Here is a 19,066-nt window from a genome sequence, read left to right as displayed (position 1 = left end):
ACCTTGGGCAAATTCCTTAAATTATCCGTGTTTTCTTCTTAGGGCCCAGAACAGTGCATGGCACATGCTAGGCATGCAATATTTTTCTTGAATATGGAAATGACATTTACCTTGTCAGGGGTGTGTGGAGATTAAATATGCTATGTATCAGGTGCTTGGCATGGCAGCAGCGTCTGGCACAGATCAGGACTTGACATTATTTGGACAAACAGAGACCAGCTGAACCAGGGGTGTACTCGCCCCATTAACCAGGATACAAGGGAGAAATCTACCATAAATATTCTAGCGAGATTTTCTGCAGTCATTGTGGAATATGTCCACAATTTAAATAATGCCATAAGAACCTAGTGACCATCAGCGTATCTGCCACGTGGCAGACACTACACACACATAACCCAGAGTCTTCAACACCATGTAAGTCGCATTAGCCCCAGGTTTCGGATGAAGAAATGGAAAGAGACAGATGAAGATCCTTATCTAAGATCACAATATGGGTCAAGGGCAGAGCTGGGCTTCAGCTGGGGCAGGTCAGGCTCCAGGTCTTGGACTTGTGCGGGGGCCCTTCCCCATGGCACCCTCATACCAAACACAGGCTTCAGTGCAACGCAAGGGCTCTTTATTGTCAGCGAGAGCAGCAGGCCAAACGGGCACTGAGGCTCCACGGGGCCCAGGCCCTCTTCCGTGGAAGAGACGCAAGGGGGGTTTCAGGATTCAGAGGGGTCCTCTGCTCACACAGCACCGTGCAAATATAGAGCTAAAAACTTTCTGAATGTCTCTGGCTTGAAACCAACTGGCCCAACAGGTTCCTGGAAAGAACACAGTCCATTAGGGTCCTGCTACTAGGTTTAACGGCAGCAATTAAAGATTGGATTGAAGTAAATCTTCAGTGCCTGGACAGTAACTTTCTTTTTCTGACATTGTCTCTCTCTTGGACTAAGAAGGGGCGTTGAGGGGCTGCAGGCTGGGAAAAGAGGAAGCATTCCCAGCCCCCTTCAGCCAAAACAGCTATTGACGCTGCTCTGCTCCTGAGGCCCTCTCACTTCAACCACCAGGAGCAGATGGTTGTTGCCCTCTCTAATCCCAGGGACAATCATCCCTCCCCCATTCCACACACATTTATTGGGCACCTGCTTGCTTTCTACTGGGCCTATATCCTGTGCTGGAGACAGAGACACAGCAGTAACTTGACTCTGGTTCTTGTCCTCAAGGAGCTTACAGTCAGCTGTTCAAATAGTGAAAATGAAAGGAGACAGACCCACTGCAGAAGTAGGAAAAAGAAGAAAGCAGGAAGAAATGACCAACTCGCCAACATTTATACGTGGAAGGGTGAGCAGAATGGGGCAGAAAGAAAAAGAAAAGGAGGAGACTTCAGAAAGCCCGGCACATGCAATAGAAGAAGTAGAAATGAAGGCAGGGAGGGCAAGACCGGGCTGGAGCCCAGGGCGATTGCTGAGGGGTGGAGCGGCAGGAGATGAGGCTGTAGAGGTGAGGAGAAGCCGTCTCCAAACCACAACAGGCCCAGCCCTGAATCAGTATCCTGGAAGGGAGAGGCTGAGGGAAGAGAAGCTGAAGACACAGAGTCAGGAGGGAAAACCTAAGAGCAGAGAGCACGGAGGTGGCTGGTGTGACTATGCAGGTGAACTGAGGGTGTCTGGGGCCAAAGCAAAGGGCACAGACCCGGCAGGTATTTCAGGTGGAAACAGCACTGAGAGCTGCTGGAGAACCAGTTCAAGAACGGACCTGCTGAGAATGTTCAAAAGCTCAGCGACTCCATTTAGCAAGCCCATACTCAGGCCTGTGTGGGACCTAGTTGGTCCCAGAGCAGGCAGTACCCCTACTCTGCTTTCGCAGTCCCTGACCCTGCTGTAGGTCTCTCCAGGGTGCATATCACTGCCTGATGCTCTATCAGGAATTTATTTAGATATTGCTACTGCCCACTACACAGAGAGCAGGCCTGGACCCTGTCAGCTGAGCAGTGGGGTGCAGCAGCAATGGTGCCACAGAAGGAACTCCATATCTGTGGGATGAAACAAAATGAATGCATCCCCAGACCCTGCCCTCAAGGATCTAGGAGCTTGGAGTTCTGTTTGGTGGAGGAAAAAAAACATGTGAAGAAATTCTATGCACAGCAATGTGATCGTGCTGTGATGGGGGAATATGGAGGCCAGGGAAGCCCACCTGAGGCACTTAAGTGAGGGTTGGGATGGGGACGGTGGTGGTCAGAAGTTTCCCAAAATAAGAAACACTTATGCTAAACCAAGAAGGACAAGTGGAGGATAGCCTGACAAAGAGTAATGGGGAGGGGAGAAGGCAAGAAGCCTCCCAGACAAAAGGAGCAGCACCTACAAAGGCCAGAGCTAATGAAGCCGCAGAGCACCCTGGGAGCTGCGAGGAGCTGGACTGGCTGGAGGGTGCAAAGGGAAGCAGGAGCTGGAGTGGAGCACTGGGCAGGGCCTTAGGTAGGGGCGGGACTAAAGGAGTCCTACAGGCAGAGATCCCAGGTGGGAAGTCCCCAGGGCCAGGGCTCTCCTCACAGAGCACCCCGGCAATCCCACCTGAGCCTCACACCAGGTGGGAGGAGGCACGGCCCTCCTGGGTCAGCCGGGAGATGGCTCAACTTACCACAACCACTCTCTTTTTGATCACTGGGAGACACCAAAAATGCTGATAGAGGAGCTGGTCTGAGTCCACCCAGGCCAAATTCTTGACCCCCTCGCTAGAGTCCAGGTCTGTGGTATTCAGCTGAAACACCAGGAAATGGAAGACACGTCCATCCGTGCCCACGCTCTGCACCACCACCGGCTGCTCCAAGACTCTGGCATCATTCTGAGAGGAAAGGGGACAAGGAAAACAAATCAGAAGCTGTGGAGTGTAAGGAACAGCACGGCCCAGGCAGCTTCTAGTTCTTCCCTTTACAACGTCCACCTACGTCCACTGAATGGCTTCTCTTTGGGGCAATTAAAATAGAATGAGAGGTTCAGGGCACTGTCCGGGGCCAGGCCTTCCTTCACCCAGGCTGGCTGTGCCTCATGGCCCCAGGGTGCCTGCTCTTCTATTTGAGCACATCAAAGTAATAGTTCCTGCCACTGAGAGGCGATTTCCAGGCAAGCCAGAGTTCAGAAAGGCCAGCTGGGGGGTTAATGACAGAAATTCCTCAAACTCCTGGCGTTACTTGATAAGGACCACAGTGACATCAGCTATCAAATGTGAATCCGGAGGGTCGACAGATAGATGTAATCTCATTCAGTTCTCACCCCATTTGACAGATGAGGAAACTGAGATTCGGTGAGGTAAAGTGACTTGCCTGAAGTCACAAAGATGAGTGGTGTAGAACCCAAACAGGCTCATGCCAGACCACACCCTTCCCCCACGCCCCTGCCTTGCTTCTAAGGGCCTGGCAGTCACATTCACTGGGCTTCATGCTTACGCTGCAACTCAGCATGGGCCATGTTTCTGGAGTATCCACTCCAGCCATGCCAGCGTCAGGATTTCACCAGTCAACTCCTGCTACTGGTCTCTTCTAGTTACTGCCACTTGGTAATAGTAGTAATACCTAAAGTCACTTACTGAAGGCCTGTCAGGTGCCAGGCATCTTGCCAGTTTCACATCAGGTCACCGCTACTCTCATAAATCTAGAGGTGTATTCCCACTAACAGATAAGGAAACTGAGTTTCAGAGAGGTGGTATAATTTGCTCCAGGTCACCCATGGAGATCAGACTCCATGGTATTAAGTCACTAAAAGCCCTGTTGTTCTGGTTTAACCCTGGTGTCCCACTGTATCTAATAGTGGCACCTCATTATTCTCAATGGTGTCCCAGTTTGGGAGATAAATCATATGGTGACCTGCCGAGACTTTGCAGCAATCCAGTTTGGTGACTGCTACTCACTGAACAAAGATCCAACAGGCAGGCTCCATGAAGCAGGCCATCCTTGATTCAAAAATGCTGCCTGTGTTCACCCCACTGGGGCTGAATCTGGCATTAGGAATACCTAATGTCAGACCTCAGTGTGGGCCACACTGGGGCTGTTGGCCTTAGAAATACCTGTTCTTAGCTGCATGAAAAATAAATAAAAAGAAAAGTACCTGTAAGTGTTAGCCGAGAATTCTGTATTGACTCTTATCTCCCTCAACAGATCAATAAAACTGCAAGTAGTACATAAATTTCTCAGCAATTTTACCTTTTACATGGAGGCTCTTCCCATAATTGCTCAACTTCACATCCCCAGGAATAATTTGTACCTGGAGGGGCTGAAGGAGGCCTCCACTCCTACCCAACTGGGTGGTAATTAGTGGTATCGTTGCTACCCAGGCTCTGATGGCAATAGCTGGCACAGAGGCTACAGTGAGTCTGCAGGCCTGGGACCAGGGTTTTGACTATCTCTGCCTCCTTCTCCTGCCTGAGTTGGGAGTAGCACATCCTTCAAAACTGGAGAGATCATGGTTCCAAGCTTTGCTTCCCCACTCATTAGCTGTGAGATCTTGGGCAAGTTACCTAATCTTTTGGAGCCTTCAGGAAGTATATAGTCAGAGAATGGGAATAAAGACAATTGTCCTAGGATTGGAAAGACACAGAAAGGTCACATAAAGATCTGACAGCTACTAATTTTTTAGCTGTGTATCCTTGGGCAAGTTCCTTAGCCTCCCTGAGCCTCAGTTTCACCATCTATAAAATGAAGCTAATAGCATCTGCCACATGGGGTTAAAAAACTACAAGGATTAAATAATGCCATGTTCTAAAATTTCAGTTCAGTGGTTGTCTTTTCTTTTCTTTTTTTTTTTTTTTTCCTTTGAGGCACAGTCTCATTGTCACCCAGACTGGAGTGTAGTGGTGCAATCTCAGCTCACTGCAGCCTCCGCCTCCTCGGTTAAAGCAACATTCATGCCTCAGCCTCCCGAGTAGCTGGGATTACATGTGCATGCCACCACACCCAGCTAATCTTTGTATTTTTAGTAGAGATGGGGTTTCGCCATGTTGGCCAGGCTGGTCTGGAACTCCTGGCCTCAAGTAATCCTCCCACCTCAGCCTCCCAAAGTGCTGGGATTACAGGTATGCACCACCACACCCAGCTAATCTTTGTTTTTAGTAGAGACGGGGTTTCGCCATGTTGGCCAGGCTGGTCTCAAACTCCTGGCCTCAAGTGATCCTCCCACCTCGGCCTCCCAAAGTGCTGGGATTACAGGCGTGAGCCACCACGCCCGGCCAGTTCAGTGGTTTTTAAACTCGAGCTTGTAGCAGCATAACTGGGGGGCTTGTTAAAACGCTGATCACTGGGCCCCAACCCCAGGGTTTCTGATCCAGCAGGTCTGGGGCAGGTCTGAGGGTATCGCATTTTCAACAAGTTCCCGGATGATGCTCCTGCTGCTAATCCAACACTACATTTTACGAACAAACCACTCATTTTTTTTTTTAATAAAAACTCTAAATAAATGTGTGGTATGCAGCAGGTGCTCAATCTGGGCAAGGCCCATTCCACTCCCTATCCATTTGGCTAACCACGGCTCTCCAACTCCCCCTAGGCCAAATAAGATGGGAAACAGTACTTTTCCTCATTCCTCCTCTAGAAAAGACTCAGGCTCTAACCAAGACCTGGGGGTCCAGCAGTGGCTTTCATGAACTACCCCCAGCACACTCCAAACCAGGGATCTGGTGTCTCAGGCCTGCTTGAGGGCTCCCATATAGCCCTCCCCTCCCTGGAGGCCTTTGCTCCCAGAGCCAGGCTTCCCCCATCTTGGGACAGCTCTCTGTGACAAGTTAGTCTGTATTCTATACCATCTAGGTCTCTGAAACCTCCTCTTAGGATCAGGGGCTAACACCAATGAGTATCTTGGGTCCCCAGCACCCATCCTGAGTTGGCGGGCAGGGCTTGGCCATCTCTATTGCTCCACTTCCTCCTGCCTGTGCTCCGCTTCTGCCATTATGAGAACAGAAGCAGCATGCTGCAGCACAAACAACTGAAGACTTCAGAGTGGGGCAGACCTAGCTGCAGTCCTATCTCCATCATTTAGTGCTGTGTAATGCTGATAAGCTGCATGGCCTCCCTGTAATTCTATGGCATAGCTTAGAAAGTGGGGACTTCAGTAAAACATGTGGGCTACTGTGATCAAGTGAGCTACTTAGGTGAAGCACAGGCAGTCACTCCCTAGTGATGTTGGCTCATCTCCACAGGGTGGGCTGAAGTACTCCTCCCTAAAACTCCTCAGTCAAGGAATCAGTTCCCCTATATCCCCTTTCTTCCTCCAAGCAATAACCTTAAGGGAGGAGACCAACACCATGTAAAGCAGCTCAGTGGTCTTCTCCACATACGTACCCCATAGAGGAGCCGGGCCTGAGCCAGGGCACTGCCAAAAGCAAACAGGATCATCTTGGCCCGCAGCTGATCTGGTTGAAGGCGGTGTGGTCGTAAATTGGCTTTGTCCAGTAAGTACAGGGTATGGGGATAGGGGTAAGGATAGCCTTCCTGGAATCCTGCAAGAGACACAATTATGTGGAGGGGTGGAAAGGATTCATCAGCCTGCCACAAAGCCGCAGGAAAGTCACCTCACCTTAGCCCAGGGACAGGTGCTACACAGAGACTCAACAAAGGTGGGTACTATCACTATAGCTCAGGGGCTGGCAAACTTCAGCTTGCTGGCCAAATCTGACCTGCTACCTATTTTTGTAAATAACATTTTCTTTGGAGCACAACCACACTCACTCATTTACGTATGACTATTGGGTAGCTGTGACAGAGACCATATGTGGCCTGTAAAACCTAAAAGATTTACTATTTGACTCTTCACAGAAAATGCCTGCCAACCTGTTATAGGTGCTTCTTGCAAGCTAGTTCTAACTCCACACCTTTCTCTCTCATTCTGGCACACAGATGACAGTGATGTTAGGAGAAGGAGAACTTGAAATCTGTGGTAATTATTCAAAAGAAAGCAAGTCATTTGCAAAATTTACTACTTTAATATTAGTGACAAATGACTTGCCTCATCATTCACAACTGACCCACACAACACTGGTGCTGAGAATCAAAGTTTAGCACTTGTTCTTTTCAGCCATGACCTTGTCAAGTCATGATTCTCTTCTCCCGCATGGCTACGAGTAACTCTTGGTAGGTTGGGAACTTCTAGAATAAGTGATCTGGATTACTGAATATAGGTGAAAAGAAGGAAGAAAGAGGTTGGGAAGGCTGGGCCTGGTGGCTCATGCCGGTAATCCCAGCACTTTGGGAGGCTGAGGCGAGCAGATCGCTTGGGCCCAGGAGTTTTAGACCAGCCTAGGAAACATAATAAGACCATATCTCTAAAAAGAATACAAAAATTAGCCAGGTGTGGTGGCACACGCCTGTGGTCCCAGCTACTCAGGAGGCTGAGGTGGGAGGATTGCTTGAGCCTGGGAGGTCAAGGCTGCAGTGAGCAACAATTGTGCTACTGCACTCCAGCCTGAGTGACAGACTGAGACCCTGTCTAAAAAAAAAAAAAAAAAAAAAAAAAAGAGGCTGGGAGAATAATGCAGGCTCTGAAAAGCCTAGAGGAGGCGTGGCTCTCCTGCATGTTTAGTCCTTCAGCCTGCTCAGGTACTCGGCACAGGTAAATATCTAGAACTCACTCTGTGCCAAGCTGTAAGACAGGTGCCAGGAATGGAGGCCAGGCAGAGCCTGCCACTGCCTTTGAGGAGCTCACAGTTTAGAGGGGAGACAGACAGGAAAACTGACCATATCTGTATGGAGGGACATGTCAAGATGTGAGGTAAGTCAGGGGCTGTGGGAGGACAGTCGGAAGGACCCTGATGAAACTGGAAGATCCCAAAGCATTTCTGAGAGAAAGTGATTCCTAAGATGAACTGTGAAAGATGACAAGTTAGCAAGCTGAAACCAAAAAGGAAGAATGGCCAAGAGCTTCAGCAGAGGGAGAGGAAGTGACAAGGCATGGAGGTGAGAGAGGGCATGATGAATTTAGCACAGTCACAAGAAACAGGGCAGGTGGGGGAGGCAAAGATGAGGCTGGGGATGGGGCAGAGACCAGATGTGAAGGCCCTTTCATGATGAGCAAAGGAGTTCCAACTTTACTCAACAGGTCACGGGGAGGTGGGCATGAAGACAGATGGGATGAAAGTGGTGTTGGGGAAAGGCTACTCTGGAATTATGAACTACAATGGACCAGAGAGAAAATAGTGTGGGGTTAGACCGACCAGCTGGGAGGCTGTGGCAATAGGCTAGGTAAGGACAGTAAAGACTGACCCAGGTTGTGGTTGTGACAATGAAGGGGTTTATGAGGAAGATGCTACAGCTCGTGAGGACACGGTGGATGGCAGGAAGTGGGGGCCAGCCTAGTCTCATTCCCTTGTGATGTCTTGTCTGACTGAGTACATGGTGGTCCCTTGCTTGATGGAGTTTGGATTAATGGCCCCATTCAATGTCCATGGGGCTTCCGCAGTTCCTAAAGGGGGTTGGCCAGAGTTTACAAGGTAAACAGAAAATGGGTGCCTTTCATGGGACCTATGAATAAAGAAAAAGCCTTGGTGAAAAGCCCCTCAAACGCCCAATGATACAGTTTGTTGAAGAAAAAAAAAAGCCCCTCAAGCCACTCTGATGTAACAGAGTTACTTCTCCAAGGTAAAACGTAAAGTTAGCCTTTGAGCAAATCACTTAACCTCCCTGAGCTGCAGTTTCTTTGCCTATGAAATGGAGACAATAGTAGTTGTCTCATGGGGCTGCCACATGGATCCTAGGAGACAGGTAATACACGCGAGGTGCCTAGCACCTAGCAAGTTCTTAGTATATCCTTTCCCTCCAGAAAAAGCATGTCCTTCTCCTCCACACTGCCTAAAAGTCCAAGACATTGATCCTTACCTGTGTCATTTTTCACATCATAAATATTGCACTCATGAAGATCGATGATGGGTGATATGGGGCAGAAGGTCTCTAGAACATGATTCTTAGTAGCTTCAACCTCCTCTCTGGAGGCGATGGTGGGCAGAGGATCCTTAGTGCTCAGTCGGACTCCACCAGAACCACGGACTTGAAGGAGAAGAGACTCTAAAAGGGAGAAAAATGGTTACTCTAACCTGGTACTAAAGGCTTTTGCAGCTGGGCGCAGTAGCTCATGCCTATAATCCCAGCACTTTGGGAGGCCAAGGCAGGTGGATCATTGGAAGCCAGGAGTTCTAGGTCAGCCTGGGCAACATGACAAAGCGTCGTCTCTACTAAAAAAATACAAAAAATTGGCCAGGCGCAGTGGCTTATGCCTGTAATCCCAGCACTTTGGGAGGCCAAGGCGGGTGGATCACGAGGTCAGGAGATCAAGACCATCCTGGCTAACATGGTGAAACCCTGTCTCTACTAAAAATACAAAAAATTAGCCAGGCATGGTGGCAGGCACCTGTAGTCCCAGCTACTTGGGAGGCTGAGGCAGGAGAATGGCGTGAACCCAGGAGGTGGAGCTTGCAGTGAGCTGAGATGACGGCACTGCACTCCAGCCTGGGCAACAAAGCGAGACTCCGTCTCAAAAAAAAAAAAGAAAATTAGCCAGGAGTGGTGGTACGTGCCTATAATCCCAGCTACTAGGGAGGCTGAAGCACGAGAATCGCTTGAACCTGGGAGGCAGAGGTTGCAGTGAGCCAAGATCATGCTATTCCACTCCAGCCTGGGTAACAGAGTGAAACTGTCTCAAAAAACTTTAAAAAAAAAAAAAAAAAAAAAATTAAAGACTTTCTCAATTCTGCAAAGTCTAAAGCCTTCATCCTCCCATGAGTCTCAAGTCATTTATAGCATTTCTAGATCAGCCTAATCACAGAACACAAAACTATGAGTTAGGATGTTAATCCTGGGATCCTTAAGAGGGGATGAACCAATGCACTCTTCTTCCTGTGTTCCCTTCCCAATAAACCCTGAGGGCTGATGGTCTCTGGGGAGTGAAGCCTGCCCCATCCGGATCTTCCTGAGCACCTGCTGTAACCTGGGAAACCAGAGATGCGTGAGAGTTACTCTCTCCTCTCAAGGACCCCACCAGGTAGTGAGTGCTGCAGTGAAAAGGATGAAACATATTCAAAAATTGTACAGGTGGGGAAAACTGAACTTCTCTGGGAATGGGAAGCTCCCTGAAAGAAGCAATGCCTTAAAATGACATCTGGAAGGATGGATAAGAGCAGAGATTCTTAACTGCAGCACTATTCACATTTGGATCAGGTAACTCTTTGGCGGAGTCGGGGGAGGGAATGTCCTGTGTACTGTGGGATGTTTAGCAGCATCCTGGCTTCTACTTACTAGATGACATTTGAACTCCCTCCCCATCCCATCTCCCCACACCCCATCCACATCATGTCAAAGATGTCTCCACACACTGCCAAATGTCCTCCAGAGGGAAAAACTGTCCCTAGTTGAAAACCACTGGGTAAGAGCTTGCCAGGCAAAGAAAGGGGGAAAAGCACTCTAGTTAAGGAGGAAGAATGTGCAAAGGCACAGGTGCAGGCAACTCCGTGGCAGAATTTAGGGAGAGAAATCCAGGTGACTAGAGTAGGATACAGCAGGGAAGTAGTGATGGAGAGAGAGAGAAGCACTGAGACTAGAGGTAGAGGAGATGCTTTTTTTTTTTTTTGAGACGGAGTCTTGCTCTGTCGCCCAGGCTGGAGTGCAGTGGCGCAATCTCGGCTCACTGCAAACTCCACCTCCCGGGTTCACGCCATTCTCCTGCCTCAGCCTCCCGAGTAGCTGGGACTACGGGTGCCCACCACCATGCCCGGCTAATTTTTTTGTTTTTATATTTTTAGTAGAGACGGGGTTTCACCGTGTTAGCCAGGATGGTCTTGATCTCCTGACCTCGTGATCCACCCGCCTTGGCCTCCCAAAGTGCTGGGATTACAGGAATGAGCCACCGCACCCAGCCAAGGCAGAGGATATTCTTAAACTTAGGAAAGGGGCCAGATTGTCCTTAACAACCCTGGGAAAACCCTGGCCAGTCAAACAGCTTCACTGAAGTCGGATTAGCATATATGCTACATGCAGACGTAGGTAGCAAGAGGAAAACAAACTCACATCTGACTCATCAGCAAGCCAGCCATTGTGAACATGCATAGATGCCCTTCACAGAGCTCCCCTACAGGAGGTCACATGCTACCACCAGACAAAATGTGCCTGGAAAAACACTTTGAGAAAGGCCTCCTGAGGAGTATCCGCAGAGGCAAATCTTTCTCAGAAGGTGCTTGGGTTTTCAGAAATAGCCACAGTGTGATGGTAATGGATCAAGGCTGGTTTTCTTGTATATCTAAAAATTGGTTTGGTCAACAGCACTGTCATTAATTAGCATGTGGCCTCGCTTACTGGATAGGTAAGAAAGGGATACTACATCTGTGGGTGGATAAACTCTGATCTGTCACACCTCAAGAATAGTTTTCTAAAGTATTTCCTGTTTCCTCACATACAATCTGCAAGAAAAATAAATGTGCATGGACCTCTCTTAACCTTGGGTTTTCCATTCTCCCCACAGACCACTCTTATGTGGTTTCTGATTCAATTCCCTCCATATTCCTCCTCCAGTGACAGCTCCAAATGGGGTAGTTTAATTAGAGGTAATACTTGATGATGGGCCAAGTACTCCTCTATTAATGAGGTTCACTAATTTCCTTAGTGGTGTCATTACCTCTGCAAAGCTGACTCTTTGCCAGGAGTCTATACACAAATCCTGACCAAGCAGATGTCCTGAAATCCCAAATCATTCCGTAGCTGGTTTTCCTGCTCCAGGATTCCACCAGTTAGAACACCTGTGTTCTCTAAACATCCCTGCCTGAAACACCAACAGTAGGTATGTGCATTTACGTATCCCTTCAGTCAGCACCTACTGTGTACCATGAACTGTTAGACACTGTGGACAATGTGAGTAAGATATGGTCCCAGCCATCAGGAGCTCAGTTGAGTAGGGTAGACAGAACCGACAGTAGACACAGACAGTACAGTGTAATCTGTGCTATGATGGCAGAATGGGCATAAAGAACACAGAGGAGGAAAAGATACCCCAGCCCGGATTCACAGAGAAGGGGGGCTTGAGTGAAGTCTTGCAGATAAGGACAATTTGGTTAAATGAAGAAAGCAGTGGGCCAAGCGCGGTGGCTCACGCCTGTATTCCCAGCAGTTTGGGAGGCCAAGGCAAGTGGATTGCCTGAGGTCAGGAGTTCAAGACCAGCCTGGCCAAAACAGTGAAACCCCATCTCTACTAAAAATACACACACATACAAAAATTAGCTGGGCGTGGTGGCAGGTGCCTGTAATCCCAGCTACTTGAGAGGCTGAGGCAGGAGAATCGTTTGAACCCAGGATGCAGAGGTTGCAGTGAGCTGAGATGATGCCATTGCACTCCAGCCCAGGCAACAAGAGCGAAACTCCATCCGGAAAAAAAAAAAAAAAAGAAAAGAAAAGAAAGCAGAAAAGAGTATTCCAGGCCGGGAGCGGTGGCTCATGTCCGTAATCCCAGCACTTTAGGAGGCCAAGATGGGCGGATCACTTGAGGCCAAAGTTCAAGACCATCCTGGCCAACATGGTGAAACCCCATCTCCACTAAAAATACAAAAATTAGCCGGGTGTGGTGGCATACGCCTATAATCCCAGTTACTCGGGAGGCTGAGGCACAAGAATTGCTGGAACCCAGGAGGCAGAGGTTGCAGTGAGCTGAGATCGCACCACTGTACTCCAGCCTGGGCGACACAGCAAGACTCTGTCTCAAAAAATAAATAAACAGGCCAGGTGCGGTGGCTCACACCTGTAATCCCAGCAGTTCGGGAGGCCGAGGCAGGTGGATCACGAAGTCAGGAGATCGAGACCATCCTGGCTAACATGGTGAAACCCCGTCTCTACTAAAAATACAAAAAATTAGCCGGTCATGGTGGTGGGCGCCTGTAGTCCCAGCTACTCGGGAGGCTGAGGCAGGAGAATGGCGTAAACCTGGGAGGCGGAGCTTGCAGTGAGCTGAGATTGTGCCACTGCACTCCAGCCTGGGCGACAGAGTGAGACTCCGTCTCAAAAAAATAAATAAAATAAATAAATAAATAAATAAAAATAAAAATCAAACAAAAAAAAAGTATTCCAGACAGAGTGCACAGCATGTGCAAAGGCACATGGGTGTGAAAGCTTGATGCTAAAAAGCTGAAAGTGGCTAATTTAGGGATGGGGTGGGGGGCAGTAGAGCAGGAGATAAGACTAGAAAGACTAAGTGGCGACTAAATCACGAGGGCTGGTCACCCACGATAAACGGTTTACACTACTAGGAGACAGTGAAGGATCTGAAACAGGGCAGGGACATAAAGACTTGCACTTTAGAAAGATCACTCTAGCAGGCCATGCTGAAAATGGATTTGGAAGCCTAGAGAGGTGTGAGGTAATGAAGACTATTGCAATAGCATATGAGCATTGTGAGGGCGGAGGCTACATGTGCTTTATTATAAATTTCCTTACCTTCAGCATTTAGGCACTTCCCATGCACATCCTAAGCACTCAATAGATATGGCTGACTGTTAATGGTTGAATTAATGTCTTAGAAAGTGATTAAAAACAAAAATGGTTGGGCTATGGCTAATGATACTGAGGGTGTGTCTGAGCCTACAAAATGAGACCAGGAATGATGGGAGCGAGGATAGGTATTTGGGGGCAGGGGGATGGGAGCTGGTGGTGGGGTTAAGAGTAGAAAGGCAAAAAAAAAACAGACCAAGGCTTTCTGGTGTACAAGATGACCAACCTCGGTTCCAGGTAGCAGAAAACGTGGAGTTTTGGACACAGATCCTCCTGGCCAGAGAAGGATGCTTGAGAATCTGAGATTTACACAGCTGGATTAGGTTGTCTACGATGACCGGGCTTGAAGACAAAAAGAGACATTTGGGGGCTTAAAGCAACAGGTCAACTCGAAGATCCAGTAGTAGGAAATCTTCTTTACTTGGGGGAACTTACCAGTAGGTCTCTCTCTTGGGGATTGCCTCAGTGGTCTGCCAGAGACGGGCATGAGAGATCACATTCAGAACGCGCTCGTCTTGGTTCTCTATGTGGTTCCTTGGATCATCATCAAGGCTAAGCACGTTCTCGGGAAGGCCTTCTATTAACTTGGTCTTGGTGAGCCAGAGGGCCTGCTTTACACCTTTGAGGTGATCAGCCACAAAAAGAAAGAAAGAAAGAAAAGGATTCAGGAAGAGATGCTTACACCTGCCAGGTAGCATCTTAGTAAAAAGGCTGCCTCAAGTGAGAAACTGGATTTGTTCTGTGACACGTGAGGGGATAGAACCAAAAGTGAAGAGCAGAAGCTAAGAAAGTCAGATTCCAACTCACCTTCAGGAATGGCCACCTACTTCAGGATGGTTAATAGGTGGCTGAGGTGGTGAGCGCCTGCCACTAGAGGAATTCAAACAGTGGCTAAGACACTGAGATAATATAGCCGAATGCTGCAAGCAGTGGATAGACCCTAGGTTATGGTACTAAATTGATGGATGCCAACCTTTCATTTAAGATCCTTTCTAATAACCCACAACCCAGCCCTAACTACCAAATATAGCCTATGTCTACCAAATATACCTCATTTGTTAGGTGTGGGTCTAGGCATAAGCCCATGCTGCCTTCTCAGGGGAAAGCAACTTTGGAAGTAACTGGGAATAACTTTCGGATTTTCATGAATATTTTAAGGAGCTGAACCTCTCTGGCCTTAGTATAGAAAGGTTGGGCTTTTCCTGGATACAGAACTGTTTTGTTTTGTCTTTTTTTTTTTTTTTTTTTGAGACGAAGTCTCGCTCTGTCACCCAGGCTGACTGGGCAACATGATGACTGAGCAGCATGATCTCGGCTCACCACAACCTCTGCCTCCCAGGTTCAAGCGATTCTCCTTCCTCAGCTTCTTAAGTAGCTGGATTACAAGCATAAACCACAGCACCCAGCTAATTTTTGTATTTTTAGTGGAGACAGGGTTTCACCATGTTGTCCAGGCTGGTCTTGAACTCCTGACCTGAAGTAATCTGCCTGCCTAGGCCCCCCAAAGTGCTGGGATTATAGGCATTAGCCACTGTGCCTGGCCTGTTTTGTCTTATAGACATGGTGAATTGTGTAACTGAAAATATTTTTCTCTATACCAGAGGTCAACAAACATTTTCTCAAAGGGCCAAATAGTAAATATTCTCAGCTTCTGGGCCACAGTCTCTCTCACAACTACTCAACTCTGCTAGAGCACAAAAGCAGCAATAGGCAATAATTAACAAGTGTGCATGGTTTTATTCCAATAAAACTTCATTTATAAAAACAAGCAGCTGACCTAGTTAGCTGACCCTAGCTATGTACCATTTGTTGATTGTTAGCAAGCTCAGAGCCACATTTGGGGCTTCCCTTTAGAATGCAGAACTTTAGGCCGGGCATGGTGGCTCACGCCTGTAATCCCAGCACTTTGGGAGGCTGAGGTGGGCAGATCACTTGAGGTCAGGAGTTTGAGACCAGCCTGGCCAACATGGGAAAACCCCGTCTCTACTAAAAATACAAAAAAATTAGCTGGGTACGGTGGCGCTTGCCTGTAATCTCAGCTACCTGGGGGTGCTGAGGCAGGAGAATCACTTGAACCTGGGAGGCAGAGGCTACAGTGAGCCAAGATCACGCCACTGCACTCCAGTTTAGGCAACAGAGCAAGACTCCACCTCAAAAAAAAAAAAAAAAAAGTAAATTAAGTAGAACCTCACATAATGAATTTTTGTTGTATTATCTGTTTTATTTTCCCTTTGTACTGATCCCCTCGCCTGTTTTTTAATTTAATCTGGTTGTGTTATAAATAAGCTGCCCAAAATACTTTGCATGAAAAGATGGCGTACACGTAGCCAGGCCTAGTGGCTCATGCCTATAATCCCAGTAACTCAGGAGGTGGGAGGATGACTTGAGCCCAGGAGGTCAAGGCTGCAGTGAGCTATGATCACACCATTGCACTCCAGCCTGGGTGACAGAGTGAGACCCTGTCTCTAAAATAAATAAATAAATAAATAAAAGATGGTGTATATGCAAGCTAAAATAGATTCAGTTTAGCGTGACAGTCTTTAAACATTAAAGAAACTTAGCTACTCTCAGTGGGATGGGCTGTGGTGCCAGGCAAAGACCTCCCTAGCTTCACTTTCCCCAAATTTGGCTTCTCTAAGGGAGGAACATGCATAGACCTAGGTATCTAAGTTCTGGATCAAGTAAACACATCAGTCCTCTATTTTCAAATGAAAAATCAATACTATATTCTTCTCAATGATCATGCCCAAAAATTAACAGAAGGCTGGTGGCTGCCTTGGTTGGCAGACTACCCATCTCAGCTGGAAGAACACTTCTCTGACTCAAGGTCATATCTTCATTTGAAAATTGTGTCTGGGCCAGACATGGTGGCTCACACCTATAACCTCAGCACTCTGGGAGGCTGAAGTAGGCAGACTGCTTTGAGACCAGCCTGGCCAACATGGTGTAACCTCATCTCTACAAAAGATATACAAAAAATTAGCCAGGCATGATGGCATGTGCCCGTAATCCCAGCTACTTAGGAGGCTATGGTGGAAGGATAGATTAGGCCTGGGAGGTAGAGGCTGCAGTGAGATTGTGCCACTGCACTCCAGCCTGAGTGACAGAGCAAGAGTCTGTCGAAAGAAAAAAAAGAGAGAGAGAGACAGAGAGAAAGGAAGGAAGGAAAGAGACAGGCAGACAGACAATGTGTGGGATGGAAGGGAGCTTAAGATACTTTGGGGGAGACACCCTCAGGCAATTTCTCTTATGGTAATAAATGAAAGGCAATAAGTACAATAAGACTTTTCACTTTAAGATCCACAAGACATCACACCAGAAATATAAATGTTTAGAAATGTAACTTTGGAGCAGGGGAAGTGGCTCACACCTATAATCCCAGCACTTTGGGGGGCCGAGGCAGGAGGATCACTTGAGTCCAGGACTTTCAGACCAGCCTGCACAACACGGTGAGACCTCCTCTTCACAAATAATTAAAAAACTAGCCGGGAGTAGTGGCATGCACCTGTGGTCCCAGCTACTCAGGAAGCTGAGGTGGGAGATCACTTGAACTTTGGTGGTCAAGGCTGCAGTGAGGCACGATCACGCCACTGTACTCTGGCCTGGGCAACACAGCAAGATGCTGTCTCAAAAAAAAAAAAAAAAAAAGTAACTTCTGGATTTTTGGTGCAGCAGAAAGAGCCCTGGACTAGGAGTCAGATAAACTAAGTTTTAGTTCTGACACCACCACTGTTCCTTAAACTTGACAATAGATAAAATATTAAGACTTTATGTTTTATTTGCATATGAAAAATAGGTGATAATTAGAGCTGCCCTTTACTGAAAGTCACCATCTACCCTGTGCCAGGAGCTTTACCTGCAAGTTAGATGGGATTTTATAAAATGAAAAGTGAAACTCAGAGACTAAGGAAATTTGCTCCAACTCACATACCTTGTAAGTGACCAGGCTAGGAGGAGAATCTGAGTCTGTCTACCCTAAAGACCATCACCTCTCTCCATTACCCCAAATGGCTTCTCTAGCCCTGTATCTTGCAGAGTTTTATTACAGCCTACAGAACCTCTCTGTGAGTAGCAAAAACATAGGATACACAATACATTTTCAGCCTAGGCAAATGAATGTAATCTTAACGTCTAAAATACTGCTAATGCATTCATCCACTTGGTATTGTTACCAGGGTCACTCAAGGATGCCAAGTCTTGTGAGATCCTTCCCAGTACCTTGTAAGGACACTGGAAGTGTTTAAAGGCTAGAAAATCAGCTTTCAGGAATGGAATTGAGAAGCTTAAGAGGCTGGCCAATTGACTTAAGTTTTTTCAAACCTAGAATTTATTCTATGGCTTAGTCCCCCAGTCTTGCCAGATTTGCCTGTTTTTTTTTTTTTTTTTCCTAATTACTCGTTGGAAAATACTGTTTCCACTTACCTCAACCATTCTGATTTGAGGAAGATGGAAGAATGGGGAAAGGGATAAACAAGCTTCTCCATGGACTCTGGAAAATAATCTGGTACTGTTCTAGATAGGCCGGTTTTGGCAAAGTCATTTTGATCTGTCCCTAGTGAGAGTGACAGAGGAATAGACATGGGCTTAAGAGGTGACAGGCCTGGAGATTAAACATTCTGCTGTCTCCACTATAAACTCTCTCCATCTACTTTTTAAATGTACAAATGTACAGTTAATCTCCAGAATGTCAGACCTGGAAAGGTCAATGTGGACTGTCCAGTCAAAACCATTCACTTCACAGGAAATAGAGGCCCAGGATGGCCAGCCATTTGCCCAAAGTCAAAGAGAGAGAGCCAGGGTTAGGCCTAGAAAGCAGCTCTTTTCACGCTGACACGCAAACTCTCTATTACTCCCGCACACAGGCCCATCTCCTTACAACTCAATTCTAACAACTCTCAGAAGATGGGAATCACTACGGCCCCATTTCGCAGACGAAGAAACCAAGACCCACAGAGTTTCAATGTCTTGCCCAAAGCCACAGAGGGTCGGGGTCAGTTCTGGTTAGAGGAACACGGTCCTTTGCCGCCCGTCCTGGGGCCTCACCCTCGAGAAGGCGACAACGGTGGTGAAAGATATAGCAGGCCTGGTCTTTGTGCAGCGGATGCTCGTGAAGAGGAGGCGAGCGGTAGAACCTTGGGTCCTTGTAGCCGCGGTCCCAGGGCGGAAAGATCGGCCGCGCCAGCCAGGGCACGAAGTGCATCTTCCCCGCAAAGGTGATAGGTTCCAGTCCAGGGATCTCGTACACCCTATCCAGGGGAGGAGGCTCCCGCTTCCGCGTGGAGCGCACGCCCCACTCATACGCCCCGCGTCTGGGGGCCCCGAAGCCCCCAAGGCCGAGCTGCCCGGAGCCAGCTAGCGCCCGCCTTGCGGGCCCGGACGCCAATGCCATACCGATCTGATAGCCTCAAGACCTCCACCTGGACGCCGCCATCTTGCCGCGCGCAGGGCCTGCTGGGAACGAGAGGGACCGGGCGCCAAAGCTCGTTTTGGGAATGGCAGCCAATTCAACCAATCACAGTCAGGATATTCTTGTCTTGCACCGGCCCCCAGCCCGTTTTCATTTTCTTATAGGTGATACCTGCT

General features: G+C 48.0%; 1 protein-coding gene across 1 annotated transcript; it reads right to left on the bottom strand.

The window, feature by feature from the left end:
• Positions 1-599: 599 nt before the first annotated feature.
• MRPL37 (mitochondrial ribosomal protein L37) lies at positions 600-18,944 on the bottom strand. The gene is made up of 7 exons (XM_032137241.2): positions 18,527-18,944; positions 13,919-14,102; positions 13,710-13,825; positions 8,840-9,025; positions 6,311-6,468; positions 2,623-2,826; positions 600-806 (listed from the first exon to the last, which is right to left on the bottom strand). The coding sequence occupies exons 1-7, from the start codon at positions 18,870-18,872 to the stop codon at positions 729-731; spliced, it is 1,272 nt and encodes a 423-aa protein (XP_031993132.1). The 5' UTR covers positions 18,873-18,944; the 3' UTR covers positions 600-728.
• Positions 18,945-19,066: the final 122 nt, after the last annotated feature.

Source organism: Hylobates moloch, unplaced genomic scaffold (genome assembly GCF_009828535.3).
Source record: "Hylobates moloch isolate HMO894 unplaced genomic scaffold, HMol_V3 SCAFFOLD_18, whole genome shotgun sequence".
Lineage (NCBI taxonomy): Eukaryota > Metazoa > Chordata > Mammalia > Primates > Hylobatidae > Hylobates > Hylobates moloch.
The sequence above is the reverse complement of the archived record's forward strand: the minus strand, read 5'-3'. Positions and strand labels throughout refer to the sequence as shown.